This window comes from Oncorhynchus mykiss, chromosome 23 (assembly GCF_057628025.1).
Source record: "Oncorhynchus mykiss isolate SJ-2025 chromosome 23, ASM5762802v1, whole genome shotgun sequence".
In the NCBI taxonomy this organism is placed as follows: Eukaryota; Metazoa; Chordata; class Actinopteri; order Salmoniformes; family Salmonidae; genus Oncorhynchus; species Oncorhynchus mykiss.
Window position 1 is genome coordinate 53,732,501 of NC_143044.1, and position 21,450 is coordinate 53,753,950.

At 45.9% G+C, this 21,450-nt stretch overlaps 1 protein-coding gene across 8 annotated transcripts in view; it reads left to right on the top strand.

Annotated features, from left to right (window-relative positions):
- wdpcp (WD repeat containing planar cell polarity effector) overlaps nt 1-21,450 on the top strand; it is a 215,844-nt gene that overhangs the window by 155,026 nt on the left and 39,368 nt on the right. For all 8 annotated transcript variants that reach the window (XM_090217684.1, XM_090217686.1, XM_090217690.1 and 5 more), the window contains 3 exons: nt 10,676-10,864; nt 11,237-11,360; nt 19,727-19,790. In XM_090217684.1, coding sequence (XP_090073810.1) covers nt 10,676-10,864; nt 11,237-11,360; nt 19,727-19,790 — 377 coding nt within the window. The remainder of the gene's footprint in view (nt 1-10,675; nt 10,865-11,236; nt 11,361-19,726; nt 19,791-21,450) is intronic.

Genomic DNA, 21,450 nt, shown 5'->3' on the forward strand with positions numbered 1-21,450 from the left:
AGAGGGCTAGAGGTAGGGAGGAAGGGGGAGGGAGGGTGAGGAGGAGAGGTAGGTAGGGAGGGAGGGGGCGAGACAGGGAGGGAGGGAGAGGGCTAGAGGTAGGGAGGAAGGGGGAGGGAGGGGGAGGAGGGAGGGAGGGGGCGAGACAGGGAGGGAGGGAGAGGGCTAGAGGTAGGGAGGAAGGGGGAGGGAGGGGGGAGGAGGCGAGACGGAGGGAGGGAGAGGGCTAGAGGTAGGGAGGAAGGGGGAGGGAGGGGGGGAGGAGGCGAGACAGGGACGGAGGGAGAGGGCTAGAGGTAGGGAGGAAGGGAGGGTGAGGAGGGAGGGGGAAGGGGGCGAGACAGGGAGGGAGGGAGGGAGGGAGAGGGCTAGAGGTAGGGAGGGAGGGAGAGGGCTAGAGGTAGGGAGGGAGGGAGGGAGGAAGGGGGAGGGAGGGAGTGAGTTCGAAGCGGTGAGAAAGAAAGACAAGAAAGACTTGGCCTGCATCCAGGTTTTTTCATGTTCTTCTCTTCCAGAGGAGGAGGCCCTCCCTCTTGCTTCCCTCTGCCTGCCAGAGTTATCTCATCTGGGCACACGTTCGCTGGGGCGAGGGCTGCTCGGGGAGAGGCTACGGAAGGGCAGCTTGGTGCGTGCCGTGCGCCACACGTCCTCTGAAAGAATCTAGTTTGTTGTTGTTTTTTGCACAGAGAAATAAAGAGAAGACTAAGAGAGCGAGAAACGCTACTAAACGTGTTTTACAGTGTTGACACAAACTCAACATCCGAAGCGCATCATTGAGGATGTTGTTTTTGTGTAGTTTTCTACTTGAGCTTCTTTACCTCAAGGTTTGGTGCTGCGTTTAGTGTCTCATTGCTGCTGGTTAAAAGGTTCCTTTCCTTTGTAGTGAATAGAGACACATAGCATAATGTCAGAGTATTTACAGGAGCAATGGACTCATCCCTTACGGAAAAAAGATTGCAGTATAACTGCATTACACTGAAGTTATTCTGCAATTACTGCTTACAAAATACCACAGTCGACGGCAGTTACTGCACTTGTACAACTGCTGTCTTTGTTTTGTAAGGGATATATACAAGACAAGATAATAACAGTCACACAGACAAACTACAGAGGCCTTAAACAGCCTCTGGTTTTGGAACTCCACACACTCATTTAATTAAATCATTGGAATTGGATTATAGGTGCCCGACCTTTTTGTTTCACTAACAGACTAGTGGTTAGGCTGCCTCTTTCTCCCCCCACCCCCCCCCCCAACGCAGCCAAAACCACGCCCCGTTATTCAGAGGGGCGTTCTGCAATGCTTTCAGCACTCTCCAAGTCTCTCAAGTCTCCCAAGTCTCCAAGTCCGGAAGTGAATATCACATAGCGTGAAATTTCAGTCACTGATTAATAACATTTGCCCTTGTATTTCAAGATTGAAAAAATATAATAACATAATGTCGTGGACCGAACTAGCCATTAACATCCCTTTAACGCTCAAAGACAGATTCAATGGCTGTAGCATAGCGTATTCGACTGAATGATTAGCTAATAATTATTTGAGAAATTATGAATAATAAGCATATGCTTTTACCTGATAATAGACTACATAAGGTTTAATAAAACAACTTCAAATACTGAGCTAGTAACGTTAAGTAGCCTAGGTTAACCTAGCTGCCCTTCAATTGAGGGAATTCAGCAGAGTTCTACGCTAGCTAGCCAATGGGAGCGTAGTAGAACACTCCTCTGAATAACGGGGCGTGGTTTTGGCTTAACTGAGTTGGGGAAAAGACGCGGTTAGCTAGACTGTTTGGTGTTTCACTAGCAGACTAGTGTTTAGGCTAGCTAGACTGTTTGGTGTTTCACTAGAATACTAGTGTTTAGGCTAGCTAGACTGTTCGGTGTTTCACTAGCAGACTAGGGGTTAGGCTAGCTAGACTGATTGGTGTTTCACTAGCAGGCTAGGGGTTAGGCTAGCTAGACTGTTTGGTGTTTCACTAGCAGACTAGGGGTTAGGCTAGCTAGACTGATTGGTGTTTTACTAGCAGGCTAGGGGTTAGGCTAGCTAGACTGTTTGACTAACTGACTAAGTTAGGCTAGCTAGACTGTTTGGCGTTTCGCAAGCAGGCTAGGGGTTAGGCTAGCTAGACTGTTTGACTAATAGGCTAGGGGTTAGGCCAGCTAGACTGTTTGGTGTTTCACAAGCAGGCTAGGGGTTAAGATAGCTAGTTTGTTTGTCACTAACAGGGTAGGGGTTAGGCTAGTTAGTTTATTTGTCACTAACAGGTTAGGTTAGCTAGTCTGTTTGACTAACTGATTAGGTTAGGCTAGCTAGACTGTTTGGCGTTTCAAGCAGGCTAGGGGTTAGGCTAGCTAGACTGTTTATCACTAACAGGTTAGGGGTTAGGCTAGTTAGTCTGTTTGTCACTAACAGGTTAGGCTAGCTAGTCTGTTTGTCACTAACAGGCTAGGGATTAGTCTAGATAGACTGTTTGGTGTTAGGCTAGCTAGACTGTTGGGTGTTTGTATAACTAGCAGGCTAGTGTGTGCATGTGTGGTGAGACTTAGCAAGGCGCAGATGCTGACACACAGAACTCAGACTCACCTCATATACAGTGCCTTGCGAAAGTATTCGGCCCCCTTGAACTTTGCGACCTTTTGCCACATTTCAGGCTTCAAACATAAAGATATAAAACTGTATTTTTTTGTGAAGAATCAACAACAAGTGGGACACAATCATGAAGTGGAACGACATTTATTGGATATTTCAAACTTTTTTAACAAATCAAAAACTGAAAAATTGGGCGTGCAAAATTATTCAGCCCCCTTAAGTTAATACTTTGTAGCGCCACCTTTTGCTGCGATTACAGCTGTAAGTCGCTTGGGGTATGTCTCTATCAGTTTTGCACATCGAGAGACTGACATTTTTTCCCATTCCTCCTTGCAAAACAGCTCGAGCTCAGTGAGGTTGGTTGGAGAGCATTTGTGAACAGCAGTTTTCAGTTCTTTCCACAGATTCTCGATTGGATTCAGGTCTGGACTTTGACTTGGCCATTCTAACACCTGGATATGTTTATTTTTGAACCATTCCATTGTAGATTTTGCTTTATGTTTTGGATCATTGTCTTGTTGGAAGACAAATCTCCGTCCCAGTCTCAGGTCTTTTGCAGACTCCATCAGGTTTTCTTCCAGAATGGTCCTGTATTTGGCTCCATCCATCTTCCCATCAATTTTAACCATCTTCCCTGTCCCTGCTGAAGAAAAGCAGGCCCAAACCATGATGCTGCCACCACCATGTTTGACAGTGGAGATGGTGTGTTCAGGGTGATGAGCTGTGTTGCTTTTACGCCAAACATAACGTTTTGCATTGTTGCCAAAAAGTTCAATTTTGGTTTCATCTGACCAGAGCACCTTCTTCCACATGTTTGGTGTGTCTCCCAGGTGGCTTGTGGCAAACTTTAAATGACACTTTTATGGATATCTTTAAGAAATGGCTTTCTTCTTGCCACTCTTCCATAAAGGCCAGATTTGTGCAATATACGACTGATTGTTGTCCTATGGACAGAGTCTCCCACCTCAGCTGTAGATCTCTGCAGTTCATCCAGAGTGATCATGGGCCTCTTGGCTGCATCTCTGATCAGTCTTCTCCTTGTATGAGCTGAAAGTTTAGAGGGACGGCCAGGTCTTGGTAGATTTGCAGTGGTCTGATATTCCTTCCATTTCAATATTATCGCTTGCACAGTGCTCCTTGGGATGTTTAAAGCTTGGGAAATCTTTTTGTATCCAAATCCGGCTTTAAACTTCTTCACAACAGTATCTCGGACCTGCCTGGTGTGTTCCTTGTTCTTCATGATGCTCTCTGCGCTTTTGATGGACCTCTGAGACTATCACAGTGCAGGTGCATTTATACGGAGACTTGATTACACACAGGTGGATTGTATTTATCATCATTAGTCATTTAGGTCAACATTGGATCATTCAGAGATCCTCACTGAACTTCTGGAGAGAGTTTGCTGCACTGAAAGTAAAGGGGCTGAATAATTTTGCACACCCAATTTTTCAGTTTTTGATTTGTTAAAAAAGTTTGAAATATCCAATAAATGTCGTTCCACTTCATGATTGTGTCCCACTTGTTGTTGATTCTTCTAAAAACAATACAGTTTTATATATTTATGCTTGAAGCCTGAAATGTGGCAAAAGGTCGCAAAGTTCAAGGGGGCCGAATACTTTCTCAAGGCACTGTATATACACACACACACACACACACATGCTCACATGCTCACACACAGATCTCAGCTGATCCATTTGCCACATTAGCGGAGTCTTTAGGGGATTTGAGAGGTTTGCTAATTGTCAGTCTTTAGGGGATTTGAGAGGTTTGCTAATTGCCAGTTTGTAATTTTAATTGGGACTAACAATCCCTCCCCTCTTCCCCCGTTCATTAAATTGATTAGACAATAAGGTGGTCGTCACTTTGCCCCCTAATCGTCTGACTACGTGCGCCCCCACCCCACCTCACACACATACAGTACCAGTGTGGACACTCCTACTCATTTCAGGGGTTTTCTTTATTTTTTACTATTTTCTACATTGTAGAATAATAGTGAAGACATCAACACTATGAAATAACGCATATGGAATCATGTAGTAACCAAAAAAGTTTTCAACAAATCAAAATATGTTTGAGATTCTTCAAAGTAGCCACCCTTTACCTTGATGACAGCTTTGCACACTCATTGCATTCTTATAATGACACTCAGATGACTTATAACGCCTGATGACTGCAGATGATTGATAATGTCTGATGACGTCAGGTGATTGATCATGTCTGATGACTGCAGGGGATTGATAATGCCTGATGACTGCATGTGATTGATAATGTCTGATGACTGCAGGTGATTGATAATGCCTGTGGCTGCATGTGATTGATAATGCCTGATGACTACAGGGGATTGATCATGTCTGATGACTGCAGGTGATTGATAATGCCTGGTGACTGCAGGTGATTGATAATGCCTGATGACTGCAGGTGATTGATAATGCCTGATGACTGCATGTGATTGATAATGTCTGATGACGTCAGGTGATTGATAATGTCTGATGACTGCAGGTGATTGATAATGTCTGATGACTGCAGGTGATTGATAATGCCTGTGGCTGCATGTGATTGATAATGCCTGATGACTACAGGGGATTGATCATGTCTGATGACTGCAGGTGATTGATAATGCCTGGTGACTGCAGGTGATTGATAATGCCTGATGACTGCAGGTGATTGATAATGTCTGATGACTGCAGGTGATTGATAATGTCTGATGACTGCAGGTGATTGATAATGCCTGATGACTGCATGTGATTGATAATGTCTGATGACGTCAGGTGATTGATAATGTCTGATGACTTGCAGGTGATTGATAATGTCTGATGACTGCAGGGGATTGATAATGCCTGATGACTGCATGTGATTGATAATGCCTGATGACTGCAGGGGATTGATCATGTCTGATGACTGCAGGTGATTGATAATGCCTGATGACTGCAAGTGATTGATAATGTCTGATGACTGCAGGGGATTGATAATGCCTGATGACTGCATGTGATTGATAATGTCTGATGACGTCAGGTGATTGATAATGTCTGATGACTTGCAGGTGATTGATAATGTCTGATGACTGCAGGGGATTGATAATGCCTGATGACTGCATGTGATTGATAATGCCTGATGACTGCAGGGGATTGATCATGTCTGATGACTGCAGGGGATTGATCATGCCTGATGACTGCAGGGGATTGATAATGTCTGATGACTGCAGGGGATTGATAATGCATTTCTTCCCTGGGTTATTGAATCCCTGGGTTATTGACTGATGAATAATGAAATGAGAAGGTTTTGTGCTCTTACCGGCAGGAGAGCTTTCTGGTGTTGTGTGTATGGACAGTGAAGCTGTGTGGGTGTGTACGGACAGTGAAGGTGTGTGTGTGTGTGTACGGACAGTGAAGGTGTGTGTGTGTGTAAGGACAGTGAAGGTGTGTGTGTGTGTGTGTGTGTTTACGGACAGCGAAGGTGTGTGTGTTTGTAAGGACAGTGAAGGCGTGTGTGTTTGCGGACAGTGAAGGTGTGTGTGTTTGTTTATGGACAGTGAAGGTGTGTGTGTGTGTGTAAGGACAGTGAAATGTTGTAGTGGGGTTGTGTTGGAATAGGTTGAAGAACAGGTTAAGTGTGGTATTTAGGGGGTTGGGAGGAAGTGGGGACTGGTTGAGCGGGTACGTGTGTGTGTGTGTGTGTGTGTGTGTGTGTGTGTGTGTGTGTGTGTGTGTGTGTGTACGGACAGTGAAGGTGTGTGTGTTTGCGGACAGTGAAGGTGCAGGGCATCTCGTTTTGTGTACAGGAAGGTTAGGTGTCGACTGCTGCAGGTGAAAATTCAGGTAATTGAGATCATATGGTACACTCCTGACTGCCGTGCAACCTATATCACAGCCACACACACACACACACACACACACACACACACACACACACACACACACACACACACACAGTCTTACAGTTGAAGTCGGAAGTTTACATACACTTAGGTTGGAGTCATTAAAACTTGTTTTTTAACCACTCCACACATTTTTTGTTAACAAACTGTACTTTTGGCAAGTCGGTTAGGACGTCTACTTTGTGCATGACACAAGTAATTTATCCAACAATTGTGTACAGACAGATTATTTCACTTATAATTCACTGTATCACAATTCCAGTGGGTCAGAAGTTTACATACACTAAATTGACTGTGCCTTTAAACAGCTTGGAAAATTCCAGAAAGTGATGTCATGGCTTTAGAAGCTTCTGATAGGCTAATTGACATACTTTGAGTCAATTGGAGGTCTACTTGTGGATGGATGTATTTCAAGGCCTACCTTCAAACTCAGTGCCTCTTTGCTTGACATCATGGGTAAATCAAAATAAATCAGCCAAGACCTCAGAAAAAAAATTGTAGATCTTCACAAGTCTGGTTCATCCTTGGGAACAATTTCCAAACGCCTGAAGGTACCACGTTCATCTGTACAAACAATAGTACGCAAGTATAAACACCATGGGACCACGCAGCCGTCATAACGCTCAGGAAGGAGACGCGTTCTGTCTCCTAGAGATTAAAGTACTTTGGTGCGAAAAGTGCAAATCAATCCCAGAACAACAGCAAAGGACCTTGTGAAGATGCTGGAGGAAACGGGTACAAAACTATCAATATCCACAGTAAAACGAGTCCTATATCGACATAACCTGAAAGGCCGCTCAGCAAGGAAGAAGCCACTGCTCCAAAACCGCTATAAAAAAAGCCAGACTACGATTTGCAACTGTACATGGGGACGAAGATCTGACTTTTTGGAGATATGTCCTCTGGTCTGATGAAACAAAAATATAACTGTTTGGCCATAATGACCATCGTTATGTTTGTTTGGAAAAGGGGGTTGCTTGCAAGCTGAAGAACACCATCCCAACCGTGAAGCACGGGGGTGGCAGCATCATGTTGTGGGGTAGCTTTGCTGCAGGAGGGACTGGTGCACTTCACAAAATAGATGGCATCATGAGGATGGACAATTATCTGGATATATTGAAGCAACATCTCAAGACATCAGTCAGGAAGTTAAAGATTGGTCGCAAATGGGTCTTCCAAATGGACAATGATCCCAAGCATACTTCCAAAGTTGTGGCAAAATGGCTTAAGGACAACAGAGTCAAGGTATTGGAGGACCATCACAAAGCCCTGACCTCAATCCTATAGAAAATGTGTGGGCAGAACTGAAAAAGCGTGTGCAAGCAAGGAGGCCTACAAACCTGACTCAGTTACACCAGATCTGTCAGGAGGAATGGGCCAAAATTCACCCAACTTATTGTGGGAAGCTTGTGGAAGGCTACCCGAAACGTTTGACCCAAGTTAAACAATTTAAAGGCAACGCTACCAAATACTAATTGAGTGTCTGTAAACTTCTGACCCACTGGGAATGTGATGAAAGAAATAAAATCTGAAATAAATCATTCTCTCTACTATTAATCTGACATTTGACATTCCTAAAATAAAGTGGTGATCCTAACTGACCTAACACAGGGAATTTTTACTAGGATTAAATGTCAGGAATTGTTAAAAACTGAGTTTAAATGTTTTTGGCTGAAGTGTATGTAAACTTCTGACTTCAACTGTATACACAGAGCTCTCTCGACACACTCACACAAGTATCAGAAACCTCACACACACACACACTATAGAACGTCTCCATTATGCAAAACACTCCTGCTAACGAGAACCCTCCTTCCCCCTGCCCTACACATACACACACACACTCACACACACACACACACACACACACACTCACACACACACACACACACACACACACACACACACACACACACACACACACACACACACACACACACACACACACACACACACACACACACACACACACAGACAAAATACATATTTTAAACGTCTTGTGCCCGCTACTTAAATCTTACAAGGTTCAGAGCAGTGGTCACCAACCGGTCGATATTAAAGACATTTCTGTAGAAAAGCCAAGTGGTCACCAACTGGTCGATACTAAAGACATTTCTGTAGAAAAGCCAAGTGGTCACCAACTGGTCGATACTAAAGACATTTCTGTAGAAAAGCCAAGTGGTCACCAACTGGTCGATACTAAAGACGTTTCTGTAGAAAAGCCAAGTGGTCACCAACTGGTCGATACTAAAGACATTTCTGTAGAAAAGCCAAGTGGTCACCAACTGGTCGATACTAAAGACATTTCTGTGGAAAAGCCAAGTGGTCACCAACTGGTCGATACTAAAGACATTTCTGTAGAAAAGCCAAGTGGTCACCAACCGGTCGATATTACAGACATTTCTGTGGAAAAGCCAAGTGGTCACCAACTGGTCGATACTAAAGACATTTCTGTAGAAAAGCCAAGTGGTCACCAACTGGTCGATACTAAAGACATTTCTGTGGAAAAGCCAAGTGGTCACCAACTGGTCGATACTAAAGACATTTCTGTAGAAAAGCCAAGTGGTCACCAACCGGTCGATACTAAAGACATTTCTGTAGAAAAGCCAAGTGGTCACCAACCGGTCGATATTACAGACATTTCTGTAGAAAAGCCAAGTGGTCACCAAAGTTTTCCTATTTTGAACCATTTAATGTTTCTGAAAAGACAAACTTCACCCGGTGGACCTGGAGATCTGTGGCTGAATCAGGACACGCCTACTGTGCTGGCCAATCGGATAGCTCAAATCATCATGCCTACAGCTTCCACAGCAAAGTTTGATTGGCTACTAGCCTATATGTGATTTCATACAACTTTTAAAAACCTTGACCAGAGAGAGACTGTCAAAGAATACAGCAAGATGCTACTGTTTTTATGAGTGAGTTCATGTTTGTTTTTATTCAGGACTATCAACACTGTTTTTATTCAGGACTGTCAACACTGTTTTTATTCAGGACTGTCAACACTGTTTTTATTCAGGACTGTCAACACTGTTTTTATGAGTGAGTTCATGTTTGTTTTTATTCAGGACTGTCAACACTGTTTTTATGAGTGAGTTCATGTTTGTTTTTATTCAGGACTGTCAACACTGTTTTTATGAGTGAGTTCATGTTTGTTTTTATTCAGGACTGTCAACACTGTTTTATTCAGGACTGTCAACACTGTTTTTATTCAGGACTGTCAACACTGTTTTTATTCAGGACTGTCAACACTGTTTTTATTCAGGACTGTCAACACTGTTTTTATTCAGGACTGTCAACACTGTTTTTATTCAACACTGTTACAACACATAGAACTTGCTTCTCCCTAGTTCCACTCGCGCTGCAATGAATGAGTAACGATGTGTATCGAGAGCCCTGCGTTGTTATTATTATTAGCAGCTTGTCGTGCCTATTTCAATATTGAGGAATATTTCCCTTTCTCTGGTCATAGGAACAACATGAATTTGTGCCTGAGGCAGATGCGGTGCGACTCGAGTTTTGAAATCAGGTGGAAGACAGTGTCTCCTCTCTCTGGTCAGTCTCACCGGAGGAAAGGAAGGAGAGAGCAGGGACCGTGAGAGGCTGACCCTCTGCTGCTCTCTCTCTCCGCTGAGACTAATGCCGCGTTCAAGACAACTGGGAACTCAGAACTCTCAAATCTCCGACTTCAGTGCTTTCAATACATCTGGGAACTCGAGAAAAAAACTATATTCAACTGGGGAAAGATTCCAACTCTGGCTTCATTCTAGAGCTTGGACTTTCCGACCTGAAGATCACTGACATCATGATTTGACCTCATATTTTTCTGAGTTCCTAGTTGTCTTCAAAGCACCATGACCATCAGATGCATGTACCATCAGTCCAGTAAAATAAATATATATAAATATTTCAATTTGTGGTCAGCTCTGCTTTGCAAGTGCTACACCAGTTTATAAATATCATATGACCTGAGAATAACAGTATTGGCAGGCCAGGCATATAGCCAATATGCTGTAATAACGTAGATCTCAGCTTGCTTTTGGACTGCGAAAGTGATCTTGACTTAGAAACGGTTGGTGACCATTGGTTTAGAGCTAGTCGTTAAAATCAAATGTTTTGGACAGAAAGTGTGTAGTGTAGCCTGTCCAGTAGTGACGTCCAGTGTCGTTTACCTTCATCCTAACCCATCTCTCCCTCTCTTCCCTCTTCAGGTGCTCTGTCAGGGGGTCAGCTGGGTCCAGGAGAGCTGTTGCAACAGAGGTTACGCTGTGGCCAGGTGGACCAGGCTCTAGGAATTCTGGGAGCCATGGAGTGGAGCACAATGGGAACGGAGTGTTACCGGGCACTGACCTCTGTCACAGACTACCTGCTGAGGCTAGAGCTGGACCAGACCAGAGAGGGTGAGACCAGGGCAATGCATTCATCAATCTGTCACTTAGGCTGCGTTTACACAGTCAGCCCAATTCTGGTCATCTGACTAAATATTGGCAAAAAAGATGATCTGATTGGTCAAAATTATCAGAATTGGGCTGCCTGTGTAAATGTAGCTTTAGTCAATCAAGTAATCAGTCCAGCAAACTGTAAATCAATTAATCAATCAATCAGTTGACTAATGAATCAATCAATCAACCAAATATAGTAAACCATCAAATTATTAAATCAATGCATTAATCAATCTATTAATCAACCAACCAGTCGGTCAGTCAGTCAATCAATCAATCAACCAGTCAATCAGTAAACCAATCAAATGAATGTTTATTTCCTGTCTGCAGCCCAGTTGGAGGCAGCTCTGGGTGTGTTCTACGCTCCGCCCCGCCCACTCTCTGACTCGGTGGTTCTAGAATACAGAGGGCCAATCAGCAAGTACGCCCGACGCTTCTTCCACCACCTACTCAGGTAACCCAGCCCCCTACAGTATAACCCACCCACTCGGGTAACCACACCTCCTATACACTTAACCACACCCACCAAGGTCTGCCAAACGGAGAAAAAAAAACATTCACCTTTCATTTAAATACAATCATAATTTTTCTGTCATCTTAGATTGACATTTTAGTCATTTAGCAGACGCTCTTATCCAGAGAGACTAACAGTTAATTGGGTTTAAGATACTGTAGCTAGGTGAGACAACCACATGTTAGTCACAGTGTATTCTGAAAGTATTCAGACCCCTCCGGCTTTTTACACATTCTGTTACGGCCTTATTCTAAAATGGATTACATTGGTCGTTTTTTCTCATTAATCTTAACAAAATACCCCATAATGACAAAGCAAAAACAGGTTTTTAGAAATGTTATCAAATGTATTAAAAATAACAAACTGAAATATTCCATTTGGGGCAAAAAAGTATTTAGTCAGCCACCAATTGTGCAAGTTCTCCCACAAAAAGATGAGAGAGGCCTGTAATTTTCATCATAGGTACACTTCAACTATTTTCCACCATAATTTGCAAATAAATTCATCAAAAATCCTACAATGTGAATTTCTGGATTTTTTTTCTCATTTTGTCTGTCATAGTTGAAGTGTACATATGATGACAATTACAGGCCTCTCTCATCTTTTTAAGTGGGAGAACTTGCACAATTGGTGGCTGACTAAATACTTTTTTGCCCCACTGTAAGTATGATGGAGGCCACTGTGTTCTTGGGGACCTTCAATGCTGCAAAAATTATTTGGTACCCTGATCTGTGCCTCAACATGATCCTGTCTCGGAGCTCTACAGACAATTCCTTCAACCTCATGGCTTGGTTTTTGCTCTGACATGCACTGTCAACTGTGGGACCTTATATAGAAAGGTGTGTGCCTTTCCAAATCATGTCCAATCAATTGAATTTACCACAGGTGAACTTCAATCAAGTTGTAGAAACATCTCAAGGATGATCAATGGAAACAGGATGTACCTGAACTCATAGCAAAGGGTCTGAATACCTATGTAAATAAGATATTTCTGTTTATTTATTTTTTATAAATGTGCAAAAAAAATCTAAAAACCTGTTTTCACTTCGTCATTATGGGGTGTTGTGTGTAGATTGACGAGGAAATAGTTTTATGTAATTCATTTTAGAATGAGGCTGTAACGTAACAAAATGTGGAACAAGTCAAGGGGTCTGAATACTTTCCCAAGGCACAGGAAGCACATTTTCCCTCAATCAAGTAATTATTAGTGCTAGTAGGAAAAAACAAGTGAGTTTAAAAAATAATAATTCTACATTAGTTAATAAAGTAAGTAGCTAACAGCACTGAGTCGATCAATTCAGAATAATGATGATGATGATGAATGATGATGATAACGATGTGATCTCTTGCTCTCAAACACTCGCACATACACACACATACATATTATACACACACACACACACACACACACACACACACACACACACACACACACACACACACACACACACACACACACACACACACACACACACACACACAAACACACGGAAAGTTGAAAAGAGGGTCTCTCCCCATTTATAGAGATGAGAGTTGGGAGGCTGAGTATCTACTCAGTACAATACTCCCTAACTTCTCCATGCCAGAGCCAACATGAAACAAACAAACTCAACCAAAGAGAAGCGTTTTCATTTGATGTTGAAGAAGAGATGAATGCAGGTGGGTGATAAGGGAGAGGGAAAAGGAGGGAGGAGAGAGGAGAGGGGAGAGAGGGAGGGAGGGAAGAGGGGAGGGGAGAGAGGGAGGGGAGAGGAGAGGAGGGAGGAGAGGAGGGAGGAGAGGAGGGGTGCCAGAAAAGGCTCTGCTTGCCAAAGAGAGAAAATGGAAGAAGGAAGATGTGGAGTGAACGAGCCTAGCAAGAACACTGGACCACTGTAGTGATGGCAGGTTTTACAGCAAGAACACTGGACCACTGTAGTGATGGCAGGTTTTACAGCAAGAACACTGGACCACTGTAGTGATGGCAGGTTTTACAGCAAGAACACTGGACCACTGTAGTGATGGCAGGTTTTACAGCAAGAACACTGTGGACCACTGTAGTGATGGAAGGTTTTACAGCAAGAACACTATGGACCACTGTAGTGATGGCAGGTTTTACAGCAAGAACACTATGGACCACTGTAGTGATGGCAGGTTTTACAGCAAGAACACTATGGACCACTGTAACGATGGAAGGTTTTACAGCAAGAACACTGGACCACTGTAGTGATGGAAGGTTTTACAGCAAGAACACTGTGGACCACTGTAGTGATGGTAGGTTTTACAGCAAGAACACTGGACCACTGTAGTGATGGAAGGTTTTACAGCAAGAACACTGGACCACTGTAGTGATGGAAGATTTTACAGCAAGAACACTGTGGACCACTGTAGTGATGGAAGGTTTTACAGCTGTAGTGATGGCAGGTTTTACAGCAAGAACACTGGACCACTGTAGTGATGGAAGGTTTTACAGCAAGAACACTGGACCACTGTAGTGATGGCAAGTTTTACAGCAAGAGCCCTGTGGACCACTGTAGTGATGGCAGGTTTTACAGCAAGAACACTGTGGACCACTGTAGTGATGGCAGGTTTTACAGCAAGAACATTATGGACTATTGTAGTGATGGCAGGTTTTACAGCAAGAACACTGTGGACCACTGTAGTGATGGCATGTTTTACAGCAAGAACACTGTGGACCACTGTAGTGATGGCAGGTTTTACAGCAAGAGCACTGTGGACCACTGTAGTGATGGCAGGTTTCACAGCAAGAACACTGTGGACCACTGTAGTGATGGCAGGTTTTACAGCAAGAACACTGTGGACCACTGTAGTGATGGCAGGTTTCACAGCAAGAACACTGTGGACCACTGTAGTGATGGCAGGTTTCACAGCAAGAACACTGTGGACCACTGTAGTGATGGCAGGTTTCACAGCAAGAACACTGTGGACCACTGTAGTGATGGCAGGTTTTACAGCAAGAACACCATGTTGTGAGGGTGCTTTGCTGCAGGGGGACTGGTACACTTCACAAAATAGATGGCATCATGAGGATGGACAATTATGTGGATATATTGAAGCAACATCTCAAAACATCAGTCAGGAAGTTAAAGCTTGGTCACAAATGGGTCTTCCAAAATGACAATGACCCCAAGCATAATTCCAAAGTTGTGGCAAAATGGCTTAAGGACAACAAAGTCAAGGTGTTGGAGTGGCCATCACAAAGCCCTGACCTCAATCCTATAGAAAATGACTGGGCAGAATTGAAAAAGCATGTGCAAGCAAGGAGGCCTACAAATCTGACTCAGTTACACCAGCTCTGTCAGGAGGAATGAGCCAAAATTCACCCAACTTATTGTCGGGAGCTTGTGGAAGGCTACCCGAAACCGTTTGACCCAAGTTAAACAATTTAAAGGCAATGCTTCCAAATACTAATTGAGTGTATGTAAACTTCTGACCCACTGGGAATGTGATGAAAGAAATACAATCTGAAATAAATAATTCTCTCTACTATTATTCTGACATTTAACATTCTTAAAATAAAGTGGTGATCCTAACTGACCTAAAGACAGGGAATTTTTACCAGGATTAAATGTCAGGAATTGTGATAAACTGAGTTTAAATGTATTTAAGGTGTATGTAAACTTCCGACTTCAACTGTATATAAACTCAATTCTGGGTTCATTTTGTTGGTGTATACATACACATTACTGGGGCAGCAGGTAGCCTAGTGGTTAGAGTAATGGGCCAGTAACCAGCAGGTAGCCTAGTGGTTAGAGTAATGGGCCAGTAACCAGCAGGTAGCCTAGTGGTTAGAGCGTTGGGCCAGTAACCAGCAGGTAGCCTAGTGGTTAGAGAGTTGGGCCAGTAACCAGCAGGTAGTCTAGTGGTTAGAGCATTGGGCCAGTAACCAGCAGGTAGCATAGTGGTTAGAGCGTTGGGCCAGTAACCAGCAGGTAGCATAGTGGTTAGAGCGTTGGGCCAGTAACCAGCAGGTAGCCTAGTGGTTAGAGCGTTGAGCCAGTAACTAGCAGGTAGCCTAGTGGTTAGAGAGTTGGGCCAGTAACCAGCAGGTAGCCTAGTGGTTGGAGCGTTGGACCAGTAACCAGCAGGTAGCCTAGTGGTTAGAGCATTGGGCCAGTACCAGCAGGTAGCCTAGTGGTTAGAGCGTTGGGCCAGTAACCAGCAGGTAGCATAGTGGTTAGAGCGTTGGGCCAGTAACCAGCAGGTAGCCTAGTGGTTAGAGCGTTGGGCCAGTAACCAGCAGGTAGCCTAGTGGTTGGAGCGTTGGACCAGTAACCAGCAGGTAGCCTAGTGGTTAGAGTGTTGGACCAGTAACCAGCAGGTAGCCTAGTGGTTAGAGCGCTGGGACAGTAACCAGCAGGTAGCCTAGTGGTTAGAGCGTTGGGCCAGTAACCAGCAGGTAGCCTAGTGGTTAGAGCGTTGGGCCAGTAACCAGCAGGTAGCCTAGTGGTTAGAGCGTTGGGCCAGTAACCAGCAGGTAGCCTAGTGGTTAGAGCGTTGGGCCAGTAACCAGCAGGTAGCCTAGTGGTTAGAGCGTTGGGCCAGTAACCAGCAGGTAGCCTAGTGTTTAGAGCGGTGGGCCAGTAACCAGCAGGTAGCCTAGTGGTTAGAGCGTTGGGCCAGTAACCAGCAGGTAACCTAGTGGTTAGAGCGTTGGGCCAGTAACCAGCAGGTAACCTAGTGGTTAGAGCGTTGGGCCAGTAACCAGCAGGTAGCCTAGTGGTTAGAGTAATGGGCCAGTAACCAGCAGGTAGCCTAGTGGTTAGAGCGTTGGACCAGTAACCAGCAGGTAGCCTAGTGGTTAGAGCGTTGGGCCAGTAACCAGCAGGTAGCCTAGTGGTTAGAGCGTTGGACCAGTAACCAGCAGGTAGCCTAGTGGTTAGAGCATTGGGCCAGTAACCAGCAGGTAGCCTAGTGGTTAGAGCGTTGGGCCAGTAACCAGCAGGTAGCCTAGTGGTTGGAGCGTTGGACCAGTAACCAGCAGGTAGCCTAGTGGTTAGAGTGTTGGACCAGTAACCAGCAGGTAGCCTAGTGGTTAGAGTGTTGGACCAGTAACCAGCAGGTAGCCTAGTGGTTGGAGCGTTGGACCAGTAACCAGCAGGTAGCCTAGTGGTTAGAGTGTTGGACCAGTAACCAGCAGGTAGCCTAGTGGTTAGAGTGTTGGACCAGTAACCAGCAGGTAGCCTAGTGGTTAGAGCTTTGGGCCAGTAACCAGCAGGTAGCCTAGTGGATAGAGTGTTGGGCCAGTACCAGCAGGTAGCCTAGTGGTTAGAGCGTTGAGCCAGTAACCAGCAGGTAGCCTTGTGGTTAGAGCGTTGGGCCAGTAACCAGCAGGTAGCCTAGTGGTTAGAGCGTTGGGCCAGTAACCAGCAGGTAGCCTAGTGGTTATGGTGTTGGGCCAGTAACCAGCAGGTAGCCTAGTGGTTGGAGCGTTGGACCAGTAACCAGCAGGTAGCCTAGTGGTTAGAGTGTTGGACCAGTAACCAGCAGGTAGCCTAGTGGTTAGAGCGCTGGGACAGTAACCAGCAGGTAGCCTAGTGGTTAGAGCGTTGGGCCAGTAACCAGCAGGTAGCCTAGTGGTTAGAGCGTTGGGCCAGTAACCAGCAGGTAGCCTAGTGGTTAGAGCGTTGGGCCAGTAACCAGCAGGTAGCCTAGTGGTTAGAGCGTTGGGCCAGTAACCAGCAGGTAGCCTAGTGGTTAGAGCGTTGGGCCAGTAACCAGCAGGTAGCCTAGTGTTTAGAGCGGTGGGCCAGTAACCAGCAGGTAGCCTAGTGGTTAGAGCGTTGGGCCAGTAACCAGCAGGTAACCTAGTGGTTAGAGCGTTGGGCCAGTAACCAGCAGGTAACCTAGTGGTTAGAGCGTTGGGCCAGTAACCAGCAGGTAGCCTAGTGGTTAGAGTAATGGGCCAGTAACCAGCAGGTAGCCTAGTGGTTAGAGCGTTGGACCAGTAACCAGCAGGTAGCCTAGTGGTTAGAGCGTTGGGCCAGTAACCAGCAGGTAGCCTAGTGGTTAGAGCGTTGGACCAGTAACCAGCAGGTAGCCTAGTGGTTAGAGCATTGGGCCAGTAACCAGCAGGTAGCCTAGTGATTAGAGCGTTGGGCCAGTAACCAGCAGGTAGCCTAGTGGTTGGAGCGTTGGACCAGTAACCAGCAGGTAGCCTAGTGGTTAGAGTGTTGGACCAGTAACCAGCAGGTAGCCTAGTGGTTAGAGTGTTGGACCAGTAACCAGCAGGTAGCCTAGTGGTTGGAGCGTTGGACCAGTAACCAGCAGGTAGCCTAGTGGTTAGAGTGTTGGACCAGTAACCAGCAGGTAGCCTAGTGGTTAGAGTGTTGGACCAGTAACCAGCAGGTAGCCTAGTGGTTAGAGCTTTGGGCCAGTAACCAGCAGGTAGCCTAGTGGATAGAGTGTTGGGCCAGTACCAGCAGGTAGCCTAGTGGTTAGAGCGTTGAGCCAGTAACCAGCAGGTAGCCTTGTGGTTAGAGCGTTGGGCCAGTAACCAGCAGGTAGCCTAGTGGTTAGAGCGTTGGGCCAGTAACCAGCAGGTAGCCTAGTGGTTATGGTGTTGGGCCAGTAACCAGCAGGTAGCCTAGTGGTTAGAGTGTTGGACCAGTAACCAGCAGGTAGCCTAGTGGTTAGAGCGTTGGACCAGTAACCAGCAGGTAGCCTTGTGGTTAGAGCGTTGGGCCAGTAACCAGCAGGTAGCCTAGTGGTAAGAGCGTTGGGCCAGTAACCAGCAGGTAGCCTAGTGGTTAGAGCGTTGGGCCAGTAACCAGCAGGTAGCCTAGTGGTTATGGTGTTGGGCCAGTAACCAGCAGGTAGCCTAGTGGTTAGAGTGTTGGACCAGTAACCAGCAGGTAGCCTTGTGGTGTGAGCGTTGGGCCAGTAACCGGCAGGTAGCCTAGTGGTTAGAGCGTTGAGCCAGTAACCAGCAGGTAGCCTAGTGGTTAGAGCGTTGGGCCAGTAACCAGCAGGTAGCTTAGTGGTTAGAGCGTAGGGCCAGTAACCAGCAGGTAGCCTAGTGGTTAGAGCATTGGACCAGTAACCAGCAGGTAGCCTAGTGGTTAGAGCGTTGGACCATTAATCAGCAGGTAGCCTAGTGGTTAGAGCGTTGGACCAGTATCCAGCAGGTAGCCTACTGGTTAGAGCGTTGGGCCAGTAACCAGCAGGTAGCCTAGTGGTTAGAGCTTTGGACCAGTAACCAGCAGGTGGCCTAGTGGTTAGAGCGTTGGGCCAGTAACCAGCAAGTAACCTAGTGGTTAGAGCGTTGGGCCAGTAACCAGCAGGTAGCCTAGTGGTTAGAGTGTTGGACCAGTAACCAGCAGGTAGCCTAGTGGTTAGAGTGTTGGACCAGTAACCAGCAGGTAGTCTAGTGGTTAGAGTGTTGGACCAGTAACCAGCAGGTAGCCTAGTGGTTAGAGTGTTAGGCCAGTAACCAGCAGGTAGCCTAGTGGTTAGAGCGTTGGGCCAGTAACCAGCAGGTAGCCTAGTGGTAAGAGCTTTGGACCAGTAACCAGCAGGTGGCCTAGTGGTTAGAGCGTTGGGCCAGTAACCAGCAGGTAACCTAGTGGTTAGAGCGTTGGGCCAGTAACCAGCAGGTAGCCTAGTGGTTAGAGTGTTGGACCAGTAACCAGCAGGTAGCCTAGTGGTTAGAGTGTTGGACCAGTAACCAGCAGGTAGTCTAGTGGTTAGAGTGTTGGACCAGTAACCAGCAGGTAGCCTAGTGGTTAGAGTGTTAGGCCAGTAACCAGCAGGTAGCCTAGTGGTTAGAGTGTTGGACCAGTAACCAGCAGGTAGTCTAGTGGTTAGAGTGTTGGACCAGTAACCAGCAGGTAGCCTAGTGGTTAGAGTGTTAGGCCAGTAACCAGCAGGTAGCCTAGTGGTTAGAGCGTTGGGCCAGTAACCAGTAGGTAGTCTAGTGGTTAGAGCGTTGGGCCAGTAACCAGCAGGTAGCCTAGTGGTTAGAGTGTTGGACTAGTAACCGAAAGGTTGCAAAATCGAATCCCCGTGCTGACAAGGTCAAAATCTGTCATTCTGCCCCTGAACAAGGCAGTTAACCCACTGTTCCTAGGATTGTAAAGAAGAATTTGTTCTTAACTGACTTGTCTAGTTAAATAAAGGTTGCATTTAAAATACAAAAAGATATAATTACTGTGTTTAATTTTGTTGGTGACATGCCAGAGACAGGAGACGTCTCCACAGTCTATTTTACTGTCTGTACAGAACATCTTTAACACTCAACTCAACCTGCAGGTGTAATGCTTTTTTAATGTTAAAGTCTTATAATCCAGTTTATGTTATGTCTGCAGACACCAGCGCTTTGAGAAGGCCTTCCTGCTGGCGGTTGACATTGGAGCTAGAGACCTGTTTATGGTGAGGCAGTCTGTCTTTTCCTCCTCTCTCTCTCTCCTCTCTCTCTCTCTCTCTCTCTCCTCTCTCTCTCTCTACTCTCTCTCTCTCTCCTCTCTCTCTCGCCTCTCTCTCTATCTTTCTCTCTCTCTCTCTATCTTTCTCTCTCTCTCTCTCCTCTGTCTCTCTCCTCTCTCTCTCGCCTCTCTCTCTATCTTTCTCTATCTTTCTCTCTCTCCTCTCTCTCTCTCCATCTTTCTCCCTCTCTCTCTATATCTCTCTCTCTCTCCTCTATCTTTCTCTCTCTCCTCTCCCCTCTCTCTCTCCTCTCTCTCTCGCCTCTCTCTCTATCTTTCTCTCTCTCTCTCTATCTTTCTCTCTCTCTCTCCTCTGTCTCTCTCCTCTCTCTCTCGCCTCTCTCTCTATCTTTCTCTATCTTTCTCTCTCTCCTCTCTCTCTCTCCATCTTTCTCCCTCTCTCTCTATATCTCTCTCTCTCTCCTCTATCTTTCTCTCTCTCCTCTCCCCTCTCTCGCTCCTCTCTCTCTCCTCTCTTTCTCATCTCTCTCTTTCTCTCTCTCTCCTCTCTCTCTCTCTCTCTCTTTCTCTCTCTCTCTTTCTCTCTCTCTCTCCCCTCTCTCTCTCTATCTCTCTCTCTCTCCCCTCTCTCCTCTCTCTCACCTCTCTCTCCTCTCTCTCTCTCCTCTCTCTCTCTCTTTCTCTCTCTCTCTTTCTCTCTCTCTCTCTCTCTCTCTCTCTCTCTCTCTCTCTCTCGCTCTCTCTCCTCTCTCTCTTTCTCTCTCTCTGTCTCTGTCTCTCTCTCTCATTCTTTTGTTCCTCTTCTCTACTCTACTATTGTCTCCTCCTCTCCTTTTTTCTTCTCTCGTCTTCTCTCAGTCTCTCTGTCATGGTGAGTAACAGGTGAAGGGGCCTTGTGATCTGAACACTTTTCTTCCGTCTCCTCCTCTCACCTCTCTTCTTCTCGCTCGCTCTTTCTTTCACTCTACTGTGAAACGGTCTTGTATGTCTGACCCCCTTCTTTGTGGGGGCCCCCTTTTGCTTCACCCTCCATGCTTCCATGCCCCCCCCCCCCCCCCAGCCATTTAATGTTCACTCTTTGCACCTCCTCTCTCACCTCCTCCCCCCTACTCCCATCACACTGATAGCAATAGGTTCCAATTCACTCGCCACTAAGTAGAGCCGCTGAGAAGCCGAATTGAAAAGGTGGAGCCGAAGCTATGGACCTTGAAAGGACACAGAGAGAGAGAGGAGTGAGGCAAGAGAGAAGGAGAGAGGAGAGACAGAAGGAGAGAGGAGGGGGTGGAGGGAAAGGACTGCTCCAGAAACAGAGATAAAGAGTGGGGAGATGAACAGAAAGGAGACCTCCTCTGTCACCTAGGAGACATACCAGAGAAAGGAGACCTCCTCTGTCACCTAGGAGACAAACCAGAGGAAGGAGACCTCCTCTGTCACCTAGGAGACATACCAGAGAAAGGAGACCTCTTCTGTCACCTAGGAGACATACCAGAGAAAGGAGACCTCCTCTGTCGCCTAGGAGATATACCAGAGAAAGGAGACCTCCTCTGTCACCTAGGAGACATACCAGAGAAAGGAGACCTCCTCTGTCACCTAGGAGACATACCAGAGAAAGGAGACCTCCTCTGTCACCTAGGAGACATACCAGA